The 22,193-nt window shown below is 51.5% G+C and overlaps 6 protein-coding genes across 6 annotated transcripts; 5 read left to right on the top strand and 1 right to left on the bottom strand.

Moving 5' to 3' along the window:
* Positions 1-3: 3 nt before the first annotated feature.
* Positions 4-1,275, bottom strand: P152DRAFT_80639 (uncharacterized protein; the record flags this gene model as incomplete). The annotated part of the gene is made up of 1 exon (XM_033683262.1): positions 4-1,275. A coding segment is annotated over exon 1 (886 nt), but the record flags the coding sequence as incomplete, so codon positions are not given.
* A 2,186-nt stretch (positions 1,276-3,461) lies between these two features.
* On the top strand, positions 3,462-7,244 carry P152DRAFT_419940 (ARM repeat-containing protein). Its single transcript, XM_033677138.1, has 2 exons — positions 3,462-4,062; positions 4,115-7,244. The coding sequence occupies exons 1-2, from the start codon at positions 3,747-3,749 to the stop codon at positions 6,979-6,981; spliced, it is 3,183 nt and encodes a 1,060-aa protein (XP_033532782.1). The 5' UTR covers positions 3,462-3,746; the 3' UTR covers positions 6,982-7,244.
* Positions 7,245-7,413: 169 nt separating this feature from the next.
* On the top strand, positions 7,414-11,158 carry P152DRAFT_80541 (N1221-domain-containing protein). Its single transcript, XM_033683261.1, has 3 exons — positions 7,414-9,564; positions 9,613-10,046; positions 10,096-11,158. The coding sequence occupies exons 1-3, from the start codon at positions 7,603-7,605 to the stop codon at positions 10,841-10,843; spliced, it is 3,144 nt and encodes a 1,047-aa protein (XP_033532781.1). The 5' UTR covers positions 7,414-7,602; the 3' UTR covers positions 10,844-11,158.
* Positions 11,159-11,472: 314 nt separating this feature from the next.
* On the top strand, positions 11,473-13,009 carry P152DRAFT_399946 (uncharacterized protein; the record flags this gene model as incomplete). The annotated part of the gene is made up of 4 exons (XM_033676544.1): positions 11,473-11,684; positions 11,739-11,766; positions 11,833-12,358; positions 12,405-13,009. 4 exons carry the CDS (start codon positions 11,473-11,475, stop codon positions 13,007-13,009), a joined length of 1,371 nt encoding a protein of 456 aa, XP_033532780.1.
* Positions 13,010-16,844: 3,835 nt separating this feature from the next.
* On the top strand, positions 16,845-17,254 carry P152DRAFT_80517 (uncharacterized protein). The gene has a single exon (XM_033683260.1). The coding sequence runs from the start codon at positions 16,963-16,965 to the stop codon at positions 17,194-17,196; it is 234 nt and encodes a 77-aa protein (XP_033532779.1). The 5' UTR covers positions 16,845-16,962; the 3' UTR covers positions 17,197-17,254.
* An 831-nt stretch (positions 17,255-18,085) lies between these two features.
* P152DRAFT_483454 (uncharacterized protein) lies at positions 18,086-21,833 on the top strand (the record flags this gene model as incomplete). The annotated part of the gene is made up of 3 exons (XM_033681944.1): positions 18,086-18,173; positions 20,132-21,117; positions 21,217-21,833. 3 exons carry the CDS (start codon positions 18,086-18,088, stop codon positions 21,472-21,474), a joined length of 1,332 nt encoding a protein of 443 aa, XP_033532778.1. The 3' UTR covers positions 21,475-21,833.
* Positions 21,834-22,193: the final 360 nt, after the last annotated feature.

The raw sequence follows: 22,193 nt of genomic DNA, 5'->3' as shown, positions 1-22,193 counted from the left end.
AGTTATCGCGTAATGATCTCGTCTCCCGAGCTCTTCCTTTACATTCATACCGGCCGTGGCGGTCACAAGTGATCCAGTACTTCGTTTTCTCTGTCCTATTACCTTGGTTGTCTTTCTTTGAACGATTAACCCGAATACCAAAGTTATGTTGCTTTGAAAAGGTAAGAATATCTTCCCACGCCTGTTGGAATGTAGGCCATCCGACTGGCGGTTGATGAGGAATAAGATGAGCTGGTTCCTCTGCCTGCGGAGGAGTAGCCTCATCCTGTCTTGGTAGACCACTAGTATCGCTAATAATCTCTTCGATAGGAATATAGCTACTTCTCGACTGAAATGAACGATTCGTATCGGTATCGCTTGAAAGGATATCTGACTCAGACGAGGAAATCGTGACGTGGCGATAGGTCCGCATAATTCTTTGCCTTCTGTTCGTTGGCGGATTTTCTTGCGCATTGATACTATCCTGAAGTCTCTGATTCTCCAAATGTTGCTTCGCTTCATGGTGGAGGGAGGCACGGTTAAAGGATGCGTAAGGTCCGTAGTTCTGTTGCAATGAAGTCGACCAGATGGACTTTAGAGATTGAAGCTCCTTAAGCGGGACTTGCTTCTGTCGGCCTTCCAGAACCTGTTCTCGGAGCGCTGTAGTGGCCTCGGAGCATAAGCCAGGCGGAGAAAAAGGTCTTTCTAGCCACTCTTCTAGGCTAGAACGCGAATGTAGGGTATCCTGCGGCGGGATCTCGTTCTGATTATGCTGAGAGTTATCGGAGAGGTCGCGCTCGCGGAGTCGAGAGAATGCTCCAGATATTGCATTGTAAAAGACATTCTCAAGACCGTTCTGAAGCGGCTTAAGAGCTTTGCGTATCTCCTCATCTACCGAGCTCGATTGCATATTCTGGAAACTGGAATTGATGTCTCAAATACGTCCTCGTCCTCGTTCTTGTCCTCGTTATCGTTGCTGATGAGTTGATACATCTCTTAAGGCCATAGAGCCTACGAAAGAAACACGCTGAATCTTGCTCTGCTAATGTCGATCGTAATTCCCTATTTCATCTTCGCCCTGCTTATGCGTTTCCAAGCTTTTCATCTTTCTGCCTCTTCTAGGCAGATCTCAGCTTCGTCAAGTAGCCCCCACTACATGATACTACTCCTAGCACCATGTAGATGTACCTCCCTATATAGGGGAGTCTCAAATACGTTATATTTGCCCATCTGCATCAGATATTCTAAGGGATTGGTATGTCATGTGACCAGGATTGGTATGTCATGTGACCGGGTAGGGTGTAAATGGAGCGGGGTACGGGTGTGAATGGAGCACAGCATTACCTCAGCAAGCTCAGGCTATTTGTGGTCGTGCCAAGGCACCGGAGTGGGACTATACCTAATCGGTAAGTCACATGCACTCCTCGAACAAATAGCCTGAGGATTCTGTCAATGGGTTTTGGGTGTGTGTGGAGAGCTTTCATACCAAATGGAAGACCATTTTTAACTCCATTTTCTTCCACAACCACACTGTGCTCCGTCAATTAAATATAACCATTCGATTCCCCTGCTTTTTCTCCATAATTGATTGAATTTTGGGTCATGTCGGCCTGAAACCAGCGTCGTCAGAGCGCGCGGTTGAACTCGCCCACTTTGCTACTTGCTCCAAGTCCTCAGCATAGTGCTGCGTCAAACACATCTAATGCACCACATCAGAAAGTAAGAGGGTCTCAAAGACGCAGTAAGCCACAGAGAATAAATGAGATATGTCAATTCATGAAGAAAAGAGCATTAAATTTTGAGAATTTATCTACATCTACGCGACGACTTAAGGGTTGGGTGGTTATAGAGAGTGCTCTGTCACGCGAGCCAAATAGCTCGCTGAGGCTGTCTACGGTTAGCCAGAGCCCAGAGGTCTTAGACGCACTAATAAGAATCCCGCGTCTAGTGCGGCAGGAACTATCACTATAAAGGGTCTAAGGAAGGAAATGAAGGCACTAGAAGAAGCCGTAGATATGTTTAGTGCCTATTAAGTCGACTGCATCTAGGAGAAGACTTTACCTACCGGCGTAGGGAGGGGGAAACAGTTAGAGGGTTAGAAAATCGAGGACTACGAGTGTATACTAGGCGACATACTGTCTAGGCAGATATACGAGCAAGTTAGCACTCGTGCTCCTCTTCTATGTAGATTGCTTAATAGTCTTATGACACCTAAGATGAGAAAAGATCGACTACCACGGGATCCTGTTAAGTTTAACCACAGGATTGCGATAGTCACGTTAATTCTCTGCTATTCTCGGGGGTCGGAAGGGAGCAATAGGTTTCCCCGCGTATTTGACGCCTTTCTGCATTCAAATGGTGTGAAACGGCGTGTCCTCGATATTCTTCACCAGCTTGGGGTTTATAAAGGCTACAAGAGGGCCCACAGATATCTCGAAACCGTGGCAGAATAAACAAAGGCATCCTTATCGCCTCTTAGTATATAGACGTCGACCGATTATAACTAGGGGACGGTCCGTCGATATACTCCTGTCTAATTCGATCCAAAGGGATAAGGATGAAGCCGATGCCACCGCGACAAAGCAATAGCGTTACCTGGAATATGACACTTTTACCAAAAGATATCTTCGCTACAAGAGGAAGGTCCTCCTACTTGAATACTAAATGCCATATAACATCTACCTGCTTCTAACGAGGCTCGAATGGGTAGAGATGGCGGTCTAGGCCTGCTCGGATGATGACCTTCTGCACTTCCTCGGGCACGTCTCTTGCAATTTCGACCAGCCGCTGTATAGCTAGCATACTCGTAGTGCTATAGGCATCGTGGACGAGATCTCTGGCGATGTCCACAGTCTCTCGTCGCCCGTTTCGAACGCTCGCCTTGCTTCGCATGGGAAATATGAACACAAAATGTGTTCAATAATAGATATTCGTGTGAATACCGACCGAGAAAGGCGTTATATGACATCCAATGGGTGTTTTCCAGGCTCATTCGACCGTAAGCTCCGGAACGATGGCTGGATGGTGATTTCGGTGTGGTCTAGTTCATCACATATTAGCGTTTTTCACCCGACACAAGCATGGACATGTAAAAAAAAATCAATTACGAGATAGAGAATACTTTAATACACAATCGATCAGATTTTGGAGTACATACGACGTGTTTTGATGTGGTTATTAATGGATCGTGATTTTGTCAAATCCACAGAGATACATACAAACCACATACAAAATTTATGCAGAGCAGTGCGTGTCATTGACAGAATCCTCAGGCTATTTACCAGAGGAGTAGTTAAAGTAACGTGACCTTTTACAAAAAAGGTTAGACTCCCCTGAGAAATAGCCTGAGCTTGCTGAGGTAAGCACAGCAGGGTGTGAAAGGAGCTTCACCCATCACGTGCAGGTTTCCACATCACGTGTCTGGCCCGTTGTTCTTGGATTCATACGGATTACATGGATCACCAAATCATCGATGTGTTGACGTCTGTCATATCCTGGCGACGGCTTCACCGAAAGCCTGAACAATCCAAGCTACGACACCCTTTACTCCGCTACCCCGTCACGTTAACCCTTCTTCCACGATCCTGAAGCAAAAAAACTCAGCCTATGACATACGTTCATAGTTACCTATATCCTAAGTGCACAGCCGCGTGCAGTGGGTCACCTTGCGAGGTAGAGATGTGAATGCACCGTGCATCAAACTCCCAGCTCTTAGGCCCTTCGCCTTCCTCCCACATCAGCATCCTCGTGGTATAAAGATACCCCAAATGGTTCTTAAGATGGGTCGTCCGGTAGCTCCAACCGCTCTCCAGGAGCTCCAAACCCCCTCATCAATACCGGCGCAGATCGGCGCTCTGAAGACGCTGAAGAACGAAATCATCGGCCATGACCAGAGGAAAGAACTCGTTATTCGCCATGGTATAGTCGAGCCGCTGGTACGAATCCTCTCAACATATTCGAGGACGAGTGGGAAGAAGCGCATGCGGGAACGGAGTGACAATGGAGATAATGCCGAGAAGTCGTGGACCGAAGAGGATGACCTTCGATTACAAGCGACACTTATTGTCGCAAGTTTGGGAAATGGTCAGTATTGTTCTACAATGAATGTGAAATGTGCACGCTGACGAAGGTTCAGGTGGACTCCCATTTGTCGTTCCGCTGATCGCTGGTGGCCTTTTCCAACCTCTCCTTACTAGCCTCTCACCCAAGGACAATGACCCTCGCCTTGTCCTTGCTACACTCCGAGCGCTACTTGTTCTCGCTGAGCCATATAGTCATGACCTAGATGCCGTCAACAGGCAGATCTCTCCCTCGCTGCCAGCACAACTGTATACGAGACCCGTGGTCAACGTCTTGGTGGAGTTGCTTGTGCAGCCCGGAACCAGCGCCGTAATCCTGGAACACATTATATCGGTTGCACAGCTGCTAGGAGCAACATGTCAGACTGCACAGCATCGCCAACTTCTGGTGAAGTCTGGTGTCTTGGATCTGTTGGCGGCAAGATTGGCTTCGACAATCGTCTCCATGAACTACCCGATTCCAGATGCCGATCCAGCTGCTGTGAAGAGTCTCCTTCCTTCAGTTCCACCTTCAAAGGTGCAATTTCTTTTGAATGCGATTGCAGCCATAACCGACACTTCTCCATACCGCACTGCGAGATTACTATACTCGCCACCTATTTACAGTGTCTTTCCGATCACCAAATCTTCGAAGCCACCTCCCAATGAATCGACCTTTAATGTGTCGGGAGGTCCTGTACAAAAACCGGAAAGCATCGATATGCTTCTACCACAAATCCAGGCCGAGCAAAGTAAAAGGGAGTACACCTATTCCAAAGCATTCCCTGCCCTGAGCTCCCTAACCAGCGGGTTGCGGCAAGCTGGTCAGGATTTTGATTTCGGGCTGACGGCGCTTCGTGATCCATCAGGACAGCCGCAGCCGTCTTCAAGGCCGATATCTGGAAGCGAATTTGGCAGTCCGCTCATAGCATGGCTGATTCATACATCGAGAACCACGACGGGCCTGGAACGTCTATCAGCGATCAACCTCCTCACACTCATGGTGCGAGCCATCGACAATAATTCGTCCTCGCTCGACATCTGGGTCGAGCCATCTCGCAACCGCGACCGAACACTGGCATTTCTTGTAGTGCCTTTGATTGTGAAAATGCTGGACGAATCACTTCCATCGAAGAAGTCATCCTCGAAGTCAAAGACCGAGGAGAGCCTCCCGGTTGCGAGGAAAATCAAAGAGTCTGCTCCAATCGCTCTAGCGCGCCTGATCGAGGACAGTCCAGCTCTGCAATCTGCAGCAGTTGACGCGGGTGCTACCCCGAAGCTTTGCACGTTCGTCAAGAAATCCTTCGACAGTATCACCACAACCAATACTCAAATGTGGTCTCCGCACCAAGTCGAGAAGGACAACGTATTGAGCGGATCACCCGCCACGACGCTTGGAGAGCCAGGAATGGTTTCCCAAACGCTACATGCCCTGCGCTATCGAGCAGCCGCCATGACTGCGTTGAGCGCAATTGTCCAGCGAGAAGACATGTACCGGAGGGAGTTAATCAAGTCGGAGGGAGGCATGGCTCCTTGCATTGTCGAATCTCTGGTTCCACGCCTTGACGCTATCCCGGCCTACGAAGATCAAGACCGCAAAAATGCAGGCAACCCAACCTTTGTCATCGTAGCTGCCTGCGACTTAATCCGAGCCTTGTCAAGATCAGTACATGTATTGCGAACGAATCTGATCGATGCAGGCGTGGCAGTTCCAGTTCTGAGGCTGCTGAAACACAAGTCACTTGATGTGCAGCTAGCTGCCACAAATGCGTGTTGCAACTTGCTCTTACACTTCAGTCCGATGAGATCGGAGGTCCAAAATACCGATGCATTAAAGACACTGTGTATGCATGCACATTCGGCGGACGCGGAACTCCAGTTCACCTCGCTGTGGGCACTGAAACATCTTATGCACTCTGCTCCGGTCGATCTCAAGACTAGCTGTCTCGAGGAATTGGGTAGTGGATGGCTCGTCCAAACGATAAGTGCCGATGTCCGGTTTGGCCCTAACACTCCTTCCCTGAGCATGGGCACTCCGAATGCGGCCGGTGAGCAGGTAGATCTGCTGAATGCCGCACCGGAACCTTTAATGGATGTCGATTCGGTGTCATCGGAGGATGACGAAGAGGACGATGATGCCATGACGGACAGCATCGGGGCACTCAACCTCCCAAAATACAACGTCCGGGCTACGTCGGCCCAGAACCGCGTCAGATTGAGGGCCATCAAGGAAGCCGAGTTCAGCCCCGCGATCAAGGAACAGCGCGACCGTATCCGAATCCAGGAACAAGCCCTCGATTTCATCCGAAACATCATCGGCGAGCCCGGGCAGCATATGGGAGTGGTCATCGACCACCTCCTCGACGCCCTCGGCACCGACCGACTCTTCGAGATCCTCGCCTCCAAACTCCGCGCCAACCCCACCGCCTTCTCCTCCACCTCCCCCGCATACACCCACATTGCCACCCCGTCCTTCGAATTCGGCTACAAATCCACCAACAACCCCAAGCCATCCGCACCCGCGTCCACCGCCCAAATGCCCCCTACCTCCGTCATGGTCGCCGCGATCTTCATCCTCATCCACATGGCCAACGGCTCCGCCAAGCACCGCCACCTCCTCCTCCACTTTACCTCGCCCTCCCTCCCCCCGCTCATCACCCCGCTCTTCAACCACCCCGACCGCCGCGTCCGCGTCGCGTGCTGCTGGCTCGCGTTCAACCTCATCTGGCAGGACGACAACTCCGACGCGGACGGCGCGCGGCTGCGTGCGCTGGAGTTGCGGAGGCTGGGGTGGGAAGAGAAGGTTAAGGGGCTGCTGAATGATGGGGATCTGGATTGCCGGGAAAGGGCGAAGAATGTGGTTGAGCAGTTGAGTCGGTTGGAGGTAGCGGCGCCATTGGGGATGGGGGGTCGGAGTGCGGCGACGAGAGTTTGGGAGAGTTGAGGTAGCGTGGTGGGGGTTGGTTGGAGCAAGTTCCGACCACGGGTATCTGTGCTCGAACAGTCTGTAATTGCTCAGTTATAGCTTCGCATTCATGCAATGGGCACGGGTAGGTAAAAGTCATTGGTTGGCGCCCTGTATGGATTATCGTTTGTCTATGAGAGCAACGTTGTATATCATTATACAATCAACTAAGATCTGTCGAATAGTGCATCTCTATACGCCTCATCTGACATTAGGCGGTGATTACTGAATAATAAACCAAGCATTTTGATGTTTGTTCGTCCCCCTATTCTAACCCACATCTGGATGTCTGTCGTGGTGGGATCTGATACGGCGCCTCAAGGACCCCCTTAACGGAGATTTACCGAAGATCAACCGGACAGTGAATCAAACGTTGAGATCCTCATAGAGCATCACATCGTGAGTACCTGATAGGAAATAATCATGTTTGTGAGATGTACATGAAGTATCTTGATTGTGAACTCATAATTATGGATCTCCCTACATTGCTGTGTTAAAACACACCGCATGCCTCCTAACCAAGCATGACCGACCATCGATCGTTATCCCACATTCGTTCCAACTCCCCTCCAGACGCTGGTGTATCACCGTATCTTCATAATGTCTCCTCCACCCGGCCCCGGATCCAATGTCCACATTGCACCAGATGTCCCCGAAGGAGTTGATGAAGCCGAGCTGATCCTCTCCCAACCCATCCAAGGCGTCGACGACCCCGCCGACAGCGCGCCACTCGACACTGTCGAACAACAACGCGAACACCAAGACTCTCCCGCTCCTAGTCCCTTAGCGCATCAAGATGGAGTATCTTTGGGCCCGCGACCTGGGATGCGCCGGAATCAATCCGTCCCAGCACCGCATCAGCCACCACCTCCACCCCCGCCGCAGCCAGTCGAGCGACATGCAGGCAATACGCCGATCACGACGCCCGATACTAGCTCGCTGTCCCTCCAGCAGCTGCGGAACCTCGTTGCGGAGTTTCCAAAGATCGAGGTGACACCGTACGCATTCATATATTCCGACGCGGCATCCTTGCCGGAAGAGATCGAGGAGTGGTTCTCGTACGGCACGGAGGAATCCGACATGTTGCTGAGGGCGGAGACGGCGTTCATGCATGATTGGAAGGAACATAATGGGAGCGTGCAGGTCAATGGGTTTGAGTATGAACTTGGGGCGCGCAATTGGACGAGCTCAAGTCCGGCGAAGAGGCTGGGATTCCTGGAGAAGATTATGCAGAAGTTGAAGCGCGTGGAGGGGGATATCGAGAAGCTGTTTGGACTGGCGGATCTGGACACGCTTCTTTACCTAGTATTGGGCTGCTGGCATGAGACTGCTGGACTACAGAGGAGCGGGGATTCATCTCCTTCGGATGAGAAGCGAAAGTTCATGGGTCCCAGCCAGACGTTCGCTAAGTCTACCGTTCAGATTGATTGGATTAAAGCGAACGTTCAAATGCTCTTGGATGTGGAAGGACTCCAAACAGTCTTCGAAATTTCCCGGAACGCGCTGTTGCGGTGCTGCGCAATTGATCCGAACGAGCAGTCTGCGGCGTCCAACGAAAAGAAGGAGGAACTACATCGCATTGCCCGGAGCACCATGACAATCCTTTATGTGAGCCTGGGGGTCATCCGATCAGATGATGATCCGGATGAAAAATTGCGCAAGAGAAGGAAGCTACTCAACCTCCAGCCGAATCTCCTCGATTTCCTTGTCCATATCATCGACAAGATCAGATGGGACGACTCCCTGGATCTTCCTCTAAATAAGATCCTCATCCTGACATGGAAGTCCGTCCTAGTCACCTTCGGCGGCTTAGGACGCGTCGAGGCCGCCAAGCGAACTTTCCGCAACCCTACTGCCGACGACACGGATGGTCGAGGTCAACCTCTCATCACCGCCTCTCCGCTCGACTACCATCTCTTCCGACAAGAAATCAGCTCCAAATATCCCGCCTACAATCCCCCTCCGCCCCTCTTCCCTCTCGAACCCGACAACAACTCCATTCTCCCACCCCTCAAAGCCTCGCACAGCAAATTCACCGCCGGCGTCTCCACCACCACCAACAATGCCGGCGGTGCCTCCATCCTCCACCAGCCTGTGCACATCGCGACGCCCGCGCCATCGCCTCCACCCTCCCCCGCCGGTCCAGGTGGGAAGGGCGGGAAGAAGCAGAATTACCAAACCAACCAACTGTTCCCCTTCCTGTACCCGCCACTCGACGAGATGAGCAACCAGCTCGGCGGGAAGGGCAGCACGGGTCTACAAGATGCGCTGGTTGGGCGGAGGTGGGAAGGATCGGACATCCCTGCGTCGATTTTGGAGGCGGCGGAGTTGTTCGCGAAGCGGATGCGGGCGACGAGAGCGATGAAGCAGCTTTGGGAGGAGCGGGTGGCGTTCATGAAGTATGAGCGGGGCTGGAAAGGGTTGAGTGATGACGATGTTGATGTGGAGAAGTTGAATTTGGAAGATGATGGAAATGCCGAGGCGGAAAGCAAAGGTCCGGAGAAAAAGGTCTATGAGGATGGGAGTGTGGAGGAGAGGTTGGAGCTGGTGGAACGTTTCTACGTGAGTACTCTTCCAATCGCAAATGACCGGTGAGCTGACGCATAGTAGCGAGATAATCTGCCCTGCCTGCAATCCTTGGTGATGGTCCTTTTGAAGGTCATCCTTACCAATGTTACGGCTCTAATTACGCAGGTCAACGGGCAAAATGGCATGGAGAATGGAACCGTTGCGAACGGCCTGCATCCGGACACTGCTTCGTCCTCGAACGAGGAATTAGACGCGGTTCGCTCCCAGGAAATCACTGCCAAAGCCGTTTCTGGCATTCTTATTCTATTGTTGAAATGGTTCAAAGTTTCCCGTAAGCTGATCTTGCTTCTACGTACTATTATAACGCTGACTCGCGTTGGTGTAGACGTTTTGAAGGCCGAATACATGACGCAGCTGCTTGTTGACGCGAACTATATACCCATGATTTTGAAGCTAATGCAAACGCAAGAGGTTGAGCGCATTGTGAATTATAAATGCGAAAGGGAAGATTTGAAGTTTGTCTCCCATACTCTCGACCAAGATTTAATACTGACGATTACCTAGTTTCTTTCAAGGTTGCCTGCAGCGTTCCCAGCACGGCGGTGACCATACCCAAGAAGAACACGACGACGACGATAGCGACGAAGCCTGTCCTCCACCGGTGATCAAACGCCGTCGAGAAGATCAAGACCATCCGATTGCTCACGACCCGCAACATCCGTCCGTCCAACATCCTCCCGAAGTGGACGAAATGGGAGTCCCCACCACCGAACTACCCGCCGAGCCCATCACCAACTTCTCCTGGCGCAACTTTTTCTCCAGCATCAATTTTCTACGCATCCTTCAAAAGATGTGCAAAAACAAAGCCCATCGAAACCTTCTTCTAGTCTCGTATAAATCCTCTCAATTCCTCCGCAAATCGCTGAAAGTCCCGCAACCGGAGCTTCGCCTCTACACGCTCAAGCTCTTCAAAAACCAGGTGCCATACTGTGGGAGGAAATGGCGGCAGACGAATATGCGCGTCATAACTGCGGTCTACCTGCACTGTCGACCGGAGCTCCGCGATGATTGGCTTGCGGGTAGCGATCTTGACGCCGAGGTCGACCAGAGTCTCCCCCTGGAGCAGGCGTTACGGGCGCTCACGCACTGGCATAACTTGAGGCGATACCCAGAGAAGATGGGGGCGACGGAGGGCCTGCTGGAGGAGGAGCAGGACTTTTTCGTCCGGGAGCTGGAGAAGATGGACTGGCCGGAGGAAATGCCTGACGATGGAGAGGCATGGGAGGAAGGGTATCCTATGAATGCATGGTGACAGGAGAACCGGGGCTGGAGATATAGGTTCTAATTTCTAGTACAGGTCTGATGGGCTTTGGCATTCGAAGCCTACCAACCTGGAAGGAGGAACATTCTCGAAGATACTGGGCCGTGTAGGGCGTAGGTGCCTAGCATTTGGACATAGAAGATACTCTCACAGAAACGCATCGAGGATTCTGGAGCATGAAGTCCTTCGTCCGAGAACTCCTATAAGACTCCACACCGCACATCATAAACACAGTGAAAACAAGATCATTGGCAATATAATTCAACTATACCATTCGGTTGATCGGATGGTTCGAGGACACTGGGGTACCATAACTCAGACCAGAAATAGGGCTGGCGGCGAAAGGGGCGTGAAATAAGGAGCTCCTCTTTTCCCAGGGACCATCCCCGTCGTTATGCAGATCTCAAAATCGTTCATTCACAAGACACAAACATTCGTCCAACCATCCTGAACTCCAGCACTTTTCCTCATCTTCCCTACAACCGCTCTTTCATAATTATCTCCGACTTCATCAACTGCATATCATTCCTCACTGCAACTTGACACATACACTACACTGCCTACCAGCAACCATCACTTGCGTGCAACACCTTCTCTCAAGTCCCGGCATCCATACAGTCATGGCCTCCGAATCCGTTCAGAACCCCCCCGCGACCGAGTCGAAATCCTCTCGCAAGAAGAAGGCGAAGACTGAAGCTGCCAATGCCGGTTCCCCTGCCGCTCAAGCCCCAACGCCCAAGGTTGAATCCGAACGTGGTCAGTCTCCGAACCCGGAGGCGAAGGCCAGCGGCGAGTTCGGGTACGAGAATCCTTACATCAAGGAACTTCAGAAGTGAGTGATGGATTGGATGATGCTCAGCGATATCGCATGCTAATGGCTATGTAGGCAAATCCGCAATGTCAACAAGAAGCTGGTAAGCACCCGCGTCCACCGCAGCCTTGCGACATCTATCCCGCAATAAAGCTCACTATTGTTCTAGAACTCCATGTCCAAAGTGGACGCCATTGTCGCAGAAAACCCTTCCCTGACCCTCGATGAACTCGTCAAGGCCAAGAAAATCAACACCGACCAAAAAGCCCAGGCCCAGAAGAAGCCAGCGCTCCAGGCCCAACTCGCCCAGCTCGAAGAGCAGGTCGCCCAATACAAGAAGATCGACGCGGACCACCATAGCCTGTTCAAAGCCGAGAAGGACAAGTTGGTGTCGTCTCATCAGGCGGAGCTGGAGAAGTTGAGAGGAGATCTGGCTGCCGAGGCGGCGGCGAAGGCGAATACGGAGTTGAAAGAGCGCTTATTGACGCTCAGCCGCTTCTTGAGGACCGCGGCGGCACGGAGGCAGCTCAATGATGATCAATCGGATGAGGCGTTGGCGTTTGAGGGCGCGTTGCTACTGGTGTACGGCGGTGATAGCGCAGCGGTGGCGGCTGCGGAGAAGATCATCCAGGGCACCGAAGAAGGTGTTCCGTCCACCGAGGGCCAAGTCCTCGATGTCACCTGTAAGTCTACAAGTCAACTTCTCTCCGATGACTTCCTGATCTAATATCCCTTCTTCAGACGCCCAGATCAAACGCCTTGCTCTCGAAGAGTTTGGCGACGAATCATCCGGCTACGAGGAGGACCCGGCCACTGAAACCATCGGCACCGACCCAACCGTCGCCAACGCGGCCTTAACCGAAATCGAGGATGCTACAACTGTCATCCCCAACGGCACGCACGAGGAAGCCCTTGCCGCCGAAACTTCCCCTGTACTCGAGCAAACCCGCACAGCCATCGAGGGGAATGCCGCCGCCGAAGAAACCTGGAATGGTGACCGTGTCACCGGATCTGACGACCCGCTCGCCGAGTCGTACCTCATGGTCTCCCGCGACTCCACCGATACGGAGCCCTCTAACCCAACGGTCGCCGCTCCGGCTCAGACATTAGCCTGGGCGGATGATTCACCGGACCAGCAGCAGCAATTCCAGCCTGCGAGCGGGGACGGGTTCCATGAGGTGCATCATGGACGTGGTGGGCGCGGCCGTGGTGGCGCGGGTGGAGAGCGCCGAGGTGGACACCGTGGACGTGGAGACGGACGGGGCCGCGGCGGATATCGAGGCCGTGGCGAATTTCGTGGACGCGGACGTGGGGAGCATCGCGGTGGTCGTGGACGGGGTGATTAAGCGATTTCGATCCTAAAGACCACTCGCATCCAACAGGATCATTTTATCAGGCAACAGTGGCAATACTTTCGACGGCTTCATCAGCACTAGACCTTCTCTTCCTCTATATCCGACCGCCCACCACCTACACTCGATCCTCCTTTTTCTGCTCACTTTGACGCGCATTTGCTTTGGCACCAGCGAACTGGATCCGGTACGCATCCATGGGCGTTCTGCTTCAGCGCCCTCTTTTCCTAGCACCTTCCAGCGCATCCTACAAAAAAAACAGCGACATCATACCATTGCATTATTAGAAAATTGGCACCTTGTTTCCACCGTTCGTTGAATGCCCATCGCCGCCCCTTTTCGGCATGTCCGATTCGTTTTTGCGCGGAACATGTTACATGAAGAGATGGAGCTGCTGCGGCTTGGGTTGCAGGGCTTCGTTACATGTATCATACACGCACACACTTGAGTTGAGTTCGGATTGAGCGGAAGCGGAAATGAGTTCAGCGATTGTTCGGCAAAGCGGGGCGGGATGTGGGTAAGGGATGGTAGGCGGCTTTGGTGGACAAGTGGAGAGAATGGAGATAGCAATGATGAAGAATTGTAGAGTATATCTGTAATTCTCCGAATCGCCTTGACAGAATGTGTTCTCATAAGTGCCCCGTCTAAGTCGCTGGGTACTCTCGAACACGCACCGTGCCCGGTTGCTAAGGTTCGACTGATTTGACTGGTTGGCACTCCTAATGCGTATTCATCGTCAAAACCCAGTCACAAGATATATTCCATTACAACCGGCCGTCTTGTCAGTCCTAGGTGTGCTTCAGAGCGACTGGCTAGATCTATATATCTCTACCTAAACTACTCTAGGCCCAGTTGCAAGCCAAACAGGGGTTCAATTCTTCCACGTGGCTGACAATTTCATTTGTGAAATTGACGAATGTCGATGCTACCACTCCTGCGGATCTCTTGCTTGACACGAGAGAGCGCCCATTAAAACGCTCCAGTCTCAACAAATCACCCGTCAGTCCAGATCTCTAAGTCAGCGGGCCCCATTTTCGTGCACCCCTGTTTTCGTGCACCCCTTCGCAACTTTCCCCTGAAAGCCCCGAAAATCCCTCCCCCCATCCCATCATATTTTTGGAGACATACGTCTTGGGGCCCTTTTGGCGTATGAAACAATGTAGGAAAAGTAGGCTCAGGGGTAATAGGACGTTGTATTACGCGATTCTCGTTCAATTGGGTGCTGTTCAGGACTTTTTCGGGGTTGTACGGAACCATGCCGGTGCCACGGAATCCCGCACGGATATTATGTATATTCAGAGCCTGTATTCGTGATTTATGATATATAGAAATAAAGTTATGCTTCTTTACAGGCGCAGAGTCGTCAAGAGATGACAATTGACTCAATTCTTTGCAGTATTTTGACTTCAGGGGCGAAAAAACCGAAACATCCAGGGGCTGCAGGAAGTAGGACGTGTGAGCGGGCAAAAACAAAAGATATACTCGGTTTTCCTTGGCTAACTTCATGATCTCTACCGTGGCGTGAGAACCGTGTCCATCGCGCACTAAAAGTCGCCATTCGTCCGCGGCGAAGTCTAGGGGCTTGCTCTCGGGCAAGAACTTCTTTTCCACCCATTGAAGGCCGATTTCGTTAGAAGTCCACGCGTTTTCAGAGCTCGTGTAGTGCCAGTTTGGTATATATTCCTCCTATGGTGGAAACCATGAAGATTGGACCGATTTTCCTTTGAAAATGATCAGGGGGGAGATTGTGCGGCCGGCCGCGGAGATAGCCTCAAGCACCGAGACCCATTCGCGATCCTCTGGTGATTTGACGTACGTATGGCCTTTTTTACGTCCTTTGGACGAAGTCCGAGCAGGGGCGATTACTCTTCCGTTGGTCCCGCATCGAAGGGAGAGTCCATGTTCATCGAAATTTCATTGGTTAGCGATTTTGATATTGTAATTCGTACAAACGCGTCGATAGGTCTCAAAGAACTCCTGGATAACTTCTTTCGATGCGCAATTTACGCGAGAGGCCTCGATCGATCGCCCTACCATGGTTTTTACTTCGGGATTTCGTCGTATAAAGCCCTCGGACCAATGGTTGCCGCAAGGGGTGTCATCTCCACTTTCTCTGGCGATTGCTTCTGCCATTTGACGGACTCTTGCGTGCGAAGGAGCCCTAGCAGCGACATCTTCTTCTATAATCCACTCGACGAGCCATTTCTCCTGACCTGGAGACAATTTTTGAAACCTTTTAGCTCCATCCTGGTGGGATATTGAGCCATTCAGTCGGGAGCGAAGCGTTGATCTCTTGATGCCGTATTCATCCGCGCTACGGACTCACCGGCTTCTCCGCTGGCCAGAAGCAGATACAGCAGTCCCCAGCGGACTCCGCTGTAAAGATGGGTAAAAGTGTCTTTGCATCCACGATTGTCAACACCGTGCTTTTCTGCTCCTGAGACCGGTTTTTGTCTCTAAGTGACTAAATTGACTGAATTCATAACTATAGAAATTTCAAATCGCGACGACTGACGCGGTCTGGATGCGCAAGGTCTGCGATTACCAAGTTCCATCATCTAAACTAAAGGAAAGAGGAAATCCCCTCGCCCCTTTGTGCGTGAGATATTCAACTCTCCCCTCTACTACCTTACCACACTTGCTCACACATGGATGGTTTGCAGTTCTACCCCCCGCCCCCTTCCCTAGGACACCAAGGACTCCCAACATAGCTTTAGCATTCTGGCTAGTCCAGGGGCCCAACGAGAGCGCAATGGTTTCGCATATATGATCCAGCTCGTCAATTAGTTGTTCCCGGCATAAACCGAATTCTACCTCAAGTCGACGGGCTACCACCTTGTGGGAATTGAGCGGAAGGGATATACCGAGATCATGGAAGATCTGTAGAAAGATGGGGTAGCATGTTCGTTGTTGATGTTGCTCTTGCGAAATCAGTCGCTCTCCAATCGCACCGAATACGAATAACTAGCCGAAATCCTTATCCATATTCGTGTCCAGCCCTTGCTGCAGTGTGAAAAATTGAATGAATAACTTTAAAACACGAAGAATTAGGACTCGCAGATTGTTTGGGCACTGTAATAGTCTCACTGTAGGGAATCTCCGAGGCAAACACAGAATTTTTTGCTATGAGGGAGGAATCTAATCATCTGGTGTGCGAGGCGTTATGTGTCCTGGTGTCGCGGAGCTACCAGGCTACAAAATCCACAAGGCATTCAGGTCCGCAGACGTCTGATCTATCATACGCATAGTAGTATAACTGATTGTGATATATATAAAGTATTAGACGATGGGACTCGAGAACGGAAGTCTCCATGAAAATAATTTGAAGCAGGAATAGCTTCGGAACAGATGAATGCCCCTGAACCCAAAGAGTGTCTTGGGCAGACATGTTGAGACAGCGTATGCGATCTCCTTGACGGCAAGCCAGAATGGCTTCTTGTCTGACTATGGGATATGTGACCACCCTCATAACCGCCCCAGAGAATACTCGGGGCGGATTGAACACCTGAGAGGAGGAGCGGCGCCTCGGTATCAACAGAGCCAGAAAATCACCTCCATCGACTGCGACCAATACCTTGTATTTCGCACTCACAGTTTGGTTTCGATTGTTGCGTCAGTGAAGACGCTCCGAAAACACGCCGTAAAATCCATATCCCCTGCCTTTATGAGAAGACCGTATCCCATCTATTATCCAATGGATCCGCTGAAATGACTGAATACATCGTTGCTAAAGTATGACTCGCTAATGCGAATTCACCATGTCTAATTCTGACTTGGCACTTCTCAGCGCGGTTCGGTAGTGAGTATGATTAAGATGCACGAGTTATTCGCGATAGGTTCGAACGGTCGACTTGTCTAAAGTCTCTTTGTCAAGGCGACGAAGAGACTTACGAGCCTCCGGGTTGAGCTTCTCCGGATCCTCGACACCTTCTTTGAATGCCGGCTCCATGGCATCCAAGTCACTGCTCAGCGCATGCTTGCCAATGAGCAGGACCTCTCTCGGCGGCGTGGGCGTAGGTTATGGCTGTAGGGGCGGCGGCAGCGGAAGCAGCCAGGTCGATCAGGGGAATGCCGTCCCCTCTGGCATTGCCCTCTTCTATATCCCTCTTCCCCCCTTCTACCATCCCTGGCGCTGGAGCCAGCGCCTTCAATTCTCTGCCCCCCTTTTTACCCCCTTGTAACGAGCGGGGATTCCCTCAACCACGGCAACAATGGACCCAATGTGAACCATAACTAGCACGAACCAGCCGTAGGTGTTGGTGGGAGCGGAGGGCCCGGTTTAGACGTCGCAATAGCATCTATCTCGTAGCATGGCGCGCATAGTTCTTTTTGGCCTTGTCCCAGAACTGCTCCGAGAGAGGTGGTGGTGTGGGGATAGATGGTGAAGATGCGAAAGCGACTGAGAAGTAGGAAGAAGAGTGTATATTACATTGACTGTCGGCATTGGAGTCGGGACTTGAAAGAGAGTAGATAGATTGCGTCTGCCCTCTTGCTCTCATGAATTGCTGACTCCGACAACACAAATAACGATAGGGGATGCTACTGATATAGGGGTACAAGGCCAGTTGTACAGCCGGGAAACACACCCAGCGAAAATCGACAGGAATAAGCGGGATTCTACCAATGTGAAACGAAAACCCGCAAATAATTGACGTTCTACACAATCGGAATTCGGGGACGAAGTTTCGGATGATACATAAAAGTAGCAAGCCAGCAGACACAGTAAATGCACTGAGAAGAAGCTAGATCGTTTGAGCTCGACTGGGGAATTCCCCAGTAAAACCAAGAGATTCTGACAGCGAAACGTCGAAAGCCCTGGGCGGTGGTCGGCACCTCCACTACCTGGAACGGGATGACCCCGTTCAATGAATTGGGAGGATGCCGGCCTTGCCGTGTTCTCTGGCGGAACCGCAGGGGAGCAGGCCACAGATGATGGCTAGGTCCCCTCCACCTGCCCCTCCTGTTTCATCATAATCTCCTCTCCACTATCCCTCCTCCCACCTCTTTATCTCCCCCTCCGCCGTATCCTCCTTTTCCCTCACCTCCTCTTTCTTCAGCTTCCAACTCGCGATGACTAGCGGGGTCATCGCTACGAGGACGGCCGCCACACGCAGCCAGATGTTCACAAAGCCGACATGTAGTGTCGTCTGCGTCGAGTGTATACTAATCTAGGTTCTGCCTCTTAGCTCCCGTGGCAGGGGTGTTTGTCCGAGTTCCCTTCCGTGCTTCGAAATTCCGAAAAGGGACAATTACCACCAAGATATCTTGCTCTAGTAGGGCCGGACAGGAAATCGGCTGTCGAAATTGAATGCAGCCGCAGAGGTAAGAGAAGTAGAAGTCGTTGTGGCCCATACCATGATTCTCGTTGCCGTTCATTACCAAATGTGATGCGGCAACTCTCGAACGGGTGCGTATGCGCCGGCAGGTGATGTAGCAATAAGAGCTCAACGTTGTGGAGTTCTGGAAATGAAATAGTATACGGTGCGGTCTCGCACCGAGCGGATTGCAGACCCGCAGTACCCTCCAGCCTCCATCTCCGCACTAAAGAATATACTACCGTCTTCCACTGAAATGCAGCCTAGTGAAGACCACCATTGGGACGCGTCAGACAATCTGTTCCGAACGATGTCGATAGACATACATAACCTCACCTTTGCAGTATCAATCGCATCAGGTACTGTATCTGGTTTCTAAGGAAGCGTGAGAAATCAACCGGCACAACAGCCGCTCCTCTAAGCCAAGCGTATGCTTCAACGTGAAGACTACCGCTCAACAAGTGGAATATTCTAGAGTATCAAGGTGTATTTAATGATAAAAAGGCGAAAGAACGATATATCAGGAAATGAGAAGTCAAAAAGCATGCAACCGCTTCTAAATGCGTCCGATCCCGGTCGACTTTCTATCGCCGTGGGTACGATTCCATCTGCCCTCGGCGACTTCGGCGAGCCAATGCAGCGAGAGGGCGGAAACGGAAAAATACTCAGAGACGCGCGCAGAGGGCAGGGAGAGAGATATAAAGGGATTCTACCCGGGGTCGTCCGCTTCAGATTCAATGGTCGCAATGCCTGAGTTGGTATACTCAATGTGGTTCAGCCGGACTACCGCCGAGAATTCAGTAGTTCAGTCGTTCGACGTGCGAGCTCGAAGATGGTGGTTGGATGCTTGACAGGTGTTTCATCGTCTGCTTCAGCTGATCCTCGCGTGCTGGAACTTTGAAAGGCCGTTGTTAACCTGGACTGAGTCATGCTCATGTTGTTGAAGGAAGTTAATCGCATTGCGAAGGTGGTATGGGGAAGAAATGGTCTCCATACGTGGGATCGTAGGTGATCTGAGATGTGAGGGATTTTTCAACCGCTTTGTGAGCAGCCGCAGTGGAAGACATATAGACAGAGCGGTTTTGGTACTTAAGATTTGTATACTTGGGGCAACGCACGACTGATGTATTGGCACTCCGGATGCTTTCCCACTCCGGCTTGAGAAAGCAGAGGTGGTCTCCCATGTCGACAGTGTCGTCTTCTTTAGCAACCGACAGTGGATCCAAACAAGGCTGTAAGAAGTCTTGGTCGTCGCAAGCGCTAAGACCTCCGCAGCAAAAGAGGATGCATTAACAATTCGATAGCGAGCAATGTATTGGGTTTTGGGCGACGCTGGGCGCTTTCTAAAACGATATAATTCAAGAATTTGAGGATTAAAACTACTATTACGATATACTGCGATTCAAGGAGATAAATATACTGACCGAACTAGGTTCAGAATTCTGAAAGAAGGAGATATATATACGGTGCTTGACTGGAAAAGGTGAATGACTCTGCGCTTGAGCAAACGAGATACAGGAGTTTGAAATATGACTAATAGTATGAAAACGCGTGGTGACAAACAGGACTGATGATGCGATATCTGAAGAAAATAGAACTGGGACTTGCTGGGAGTTGATATCTGTAGAGGAGAGCGCGATGGCGAGGAGGGCAAGCGCGATCAAAATTCGTGCCGGCAATTACCCTTGACGCCCGACCTCATCTACCCAAACTCCGGAATTCAACATCATCGCAAACCTATTCATACATTAGTAACGGCACCATATTTCTAGTCATACTCCCCATTACCCCACATCATCAGCATGGCAGACCCGAGGACCGCAGCAACGGAGTGTCGCTCCAACCCAGGAGGACCAGGTCTTCACGTCGAAACGACGCAAGCAGCTTCACACCCATCAACAGGAGAACGGCATCTCCCCAAGCACCCCGTTACCGGCTCCGCTCCAACACCGCCTCGTCATCCGCTTCCCGTTCGCTTGGCCGCAGCCGCTCTCCCACCCGTCCGCCCCCTCTCAACCCGCGGGCCGTTTCCGGCGCCGCCGTCGCCCACAAGTCAACCCCCCGCGATTTATCCCGGCCGTACCTGGTGAAGCATCCCCGCACTATTGGTCATCATCGGGAGGAGTTCTAATCGCCTCCGCCATGGGGACAGTCCCCCTCGGCTTGCGAGCGCTCGCAGACCCCGACATGTATCCGCTTCCCCCCATCGAAACCCAGCCAGAGTTCATCCAGGCGAGGTACTGGTTAGTGTTCTACGTGATGGGCTACAGGTTGTACCGCTCGCCGATCACGGGGCAGCCGACCGGAACGGATCCGGAGTTCCGGGTGCTGGACATCAATCCGGGTTTGATGTGGTGGGGTGCGGAGATGCGCGGCGCTCGCCCTTCCGTGAACGTGTTTGTGGTAGATACGAATCCACTGCCGGACATGGAAGGCGTGCGGTCTGTGGAGGCTCCCGCCGATGGGGCGTGGGTGTGGGCGGAAGACAAGCAGTATGATTTTGTGCATGGGATGGACCTGGAGGGGTCGGTTAGGAACTGGAGGATGTTGCAAAAGCTGGTGCTGGATGGTTTGAAGCCCGGGGGTTGGTGGGAGTGTTCTGAGTTTGAGTGTAAGGTGAGGTCGGAGGCTGACGTCTTGTTGACGAAAGCGCCATTTCTGGCCACGTGGAATGGTTTGATTGAGGCCGGGTTGGAGAGGATAGACAGCTGGGCGAATTTAGGCAGGTTACCTAAGCAGATTATGGAGCTTGCGGGATTTGAGGATGTGACGTTGGAACGCATCCCGGTATGTATGAGCAACACGCGAGATTCTGGATCGGAGAAGGATTGGAGAAGAAAACACTTAAAATGATGATAATAGCGGACGCTGATACTTGCTTCCTAGATTCCCAGCGGGGCGTGGAGTCCCGAGCCAAAAATGCGAGGTCCTAGCATGCTATTGACACCAATGTTTGTGAAAAAACTCGAGCCGGCGATGGAGATATACTCCAGAATACTAGCATTGTCGGAGGAGGCATCGCAGCATATTTTGAACGGAATACGGAAAGAATTGGAAGATCCGGAGAATGAGCTCTCTCTAAATCTGCGGATTGTGTACGGACGGAGACCGTTACATATACCGGGGGGATCTGAAATCTCATGATCATTATCTGGACTGCGATGACTCCAACGAAAGGCAACTCGAAACCAATTTTGAGGCTTGACTGGACGGCAATAGCTGCAATGAAGGACGACATGAGCCACAAACTTGAGATTTGACTGGACTGCGATGACTTTAGGGAAGAATGACCGAATAGAGCCATGAAACATATTGGACCTCGACAAGAAAGCAGGGATAATGCTACCGACCACATGAACGTGTGGTGTGGAGGTTGACTTACCCATTAATGAGCCTACTTTTCATTTGGTGATCGGAACATTGACAGTGATTTCAATCCATGACCGATGGTTCATGATACTATCTTACTGACACGAGGTTTGTGTCCATGGAGAGAGTTGGATGAATCATGAAGCATTGGGGCTTGTCTACTTCGTAGCTGGCAGGTTTAAGAAGCAGGGGCCAGGTAGGCGTTTTGGCTTTTCTATTATTAGAAACCTGCCAGAACGGCTAATGTCTACCTACTGGCAGGTTCGGAAGCTGCAGGTTCTTACTGTGTAGTCATGTTGCCAAATCACGATGTGTGACTTGCGTAATAGCTTCAAATTCCAATCTGACCTCTCTTAGCCATCCACCCTGCAGCTACATTCCAGCCACGTGACCTAGGAATACTGTGCTCTGATTAGTCTACTTCGAAAATCACTACAGCGCGGGCACCCCCACCACCTATTCCGGGCACCCCTACAACATATTCTGGGCATCCC

This window comes from Eremomyces bilateralis (genome assembly GCF_010015585.1).
Source record: "Eremomyces bilateralis CBS 781.70 unplaced genomic scaffold P152scaffold_15, whole genome shotgun sequence".
In the NCBI taxonomy this organism is placed as follows: Eukaryota; Fungi; Ascomycota; class Dothideomycetes; order Eremomycetales; family Eremomycetaceae; genus Eremomyces; species Eremomyces bilateralis.
The sequence above is the reverse complement of the archived record's forward strand: the minus strand, read 5'-3'. Positions and strand labels throughout refer to the sequence as shown.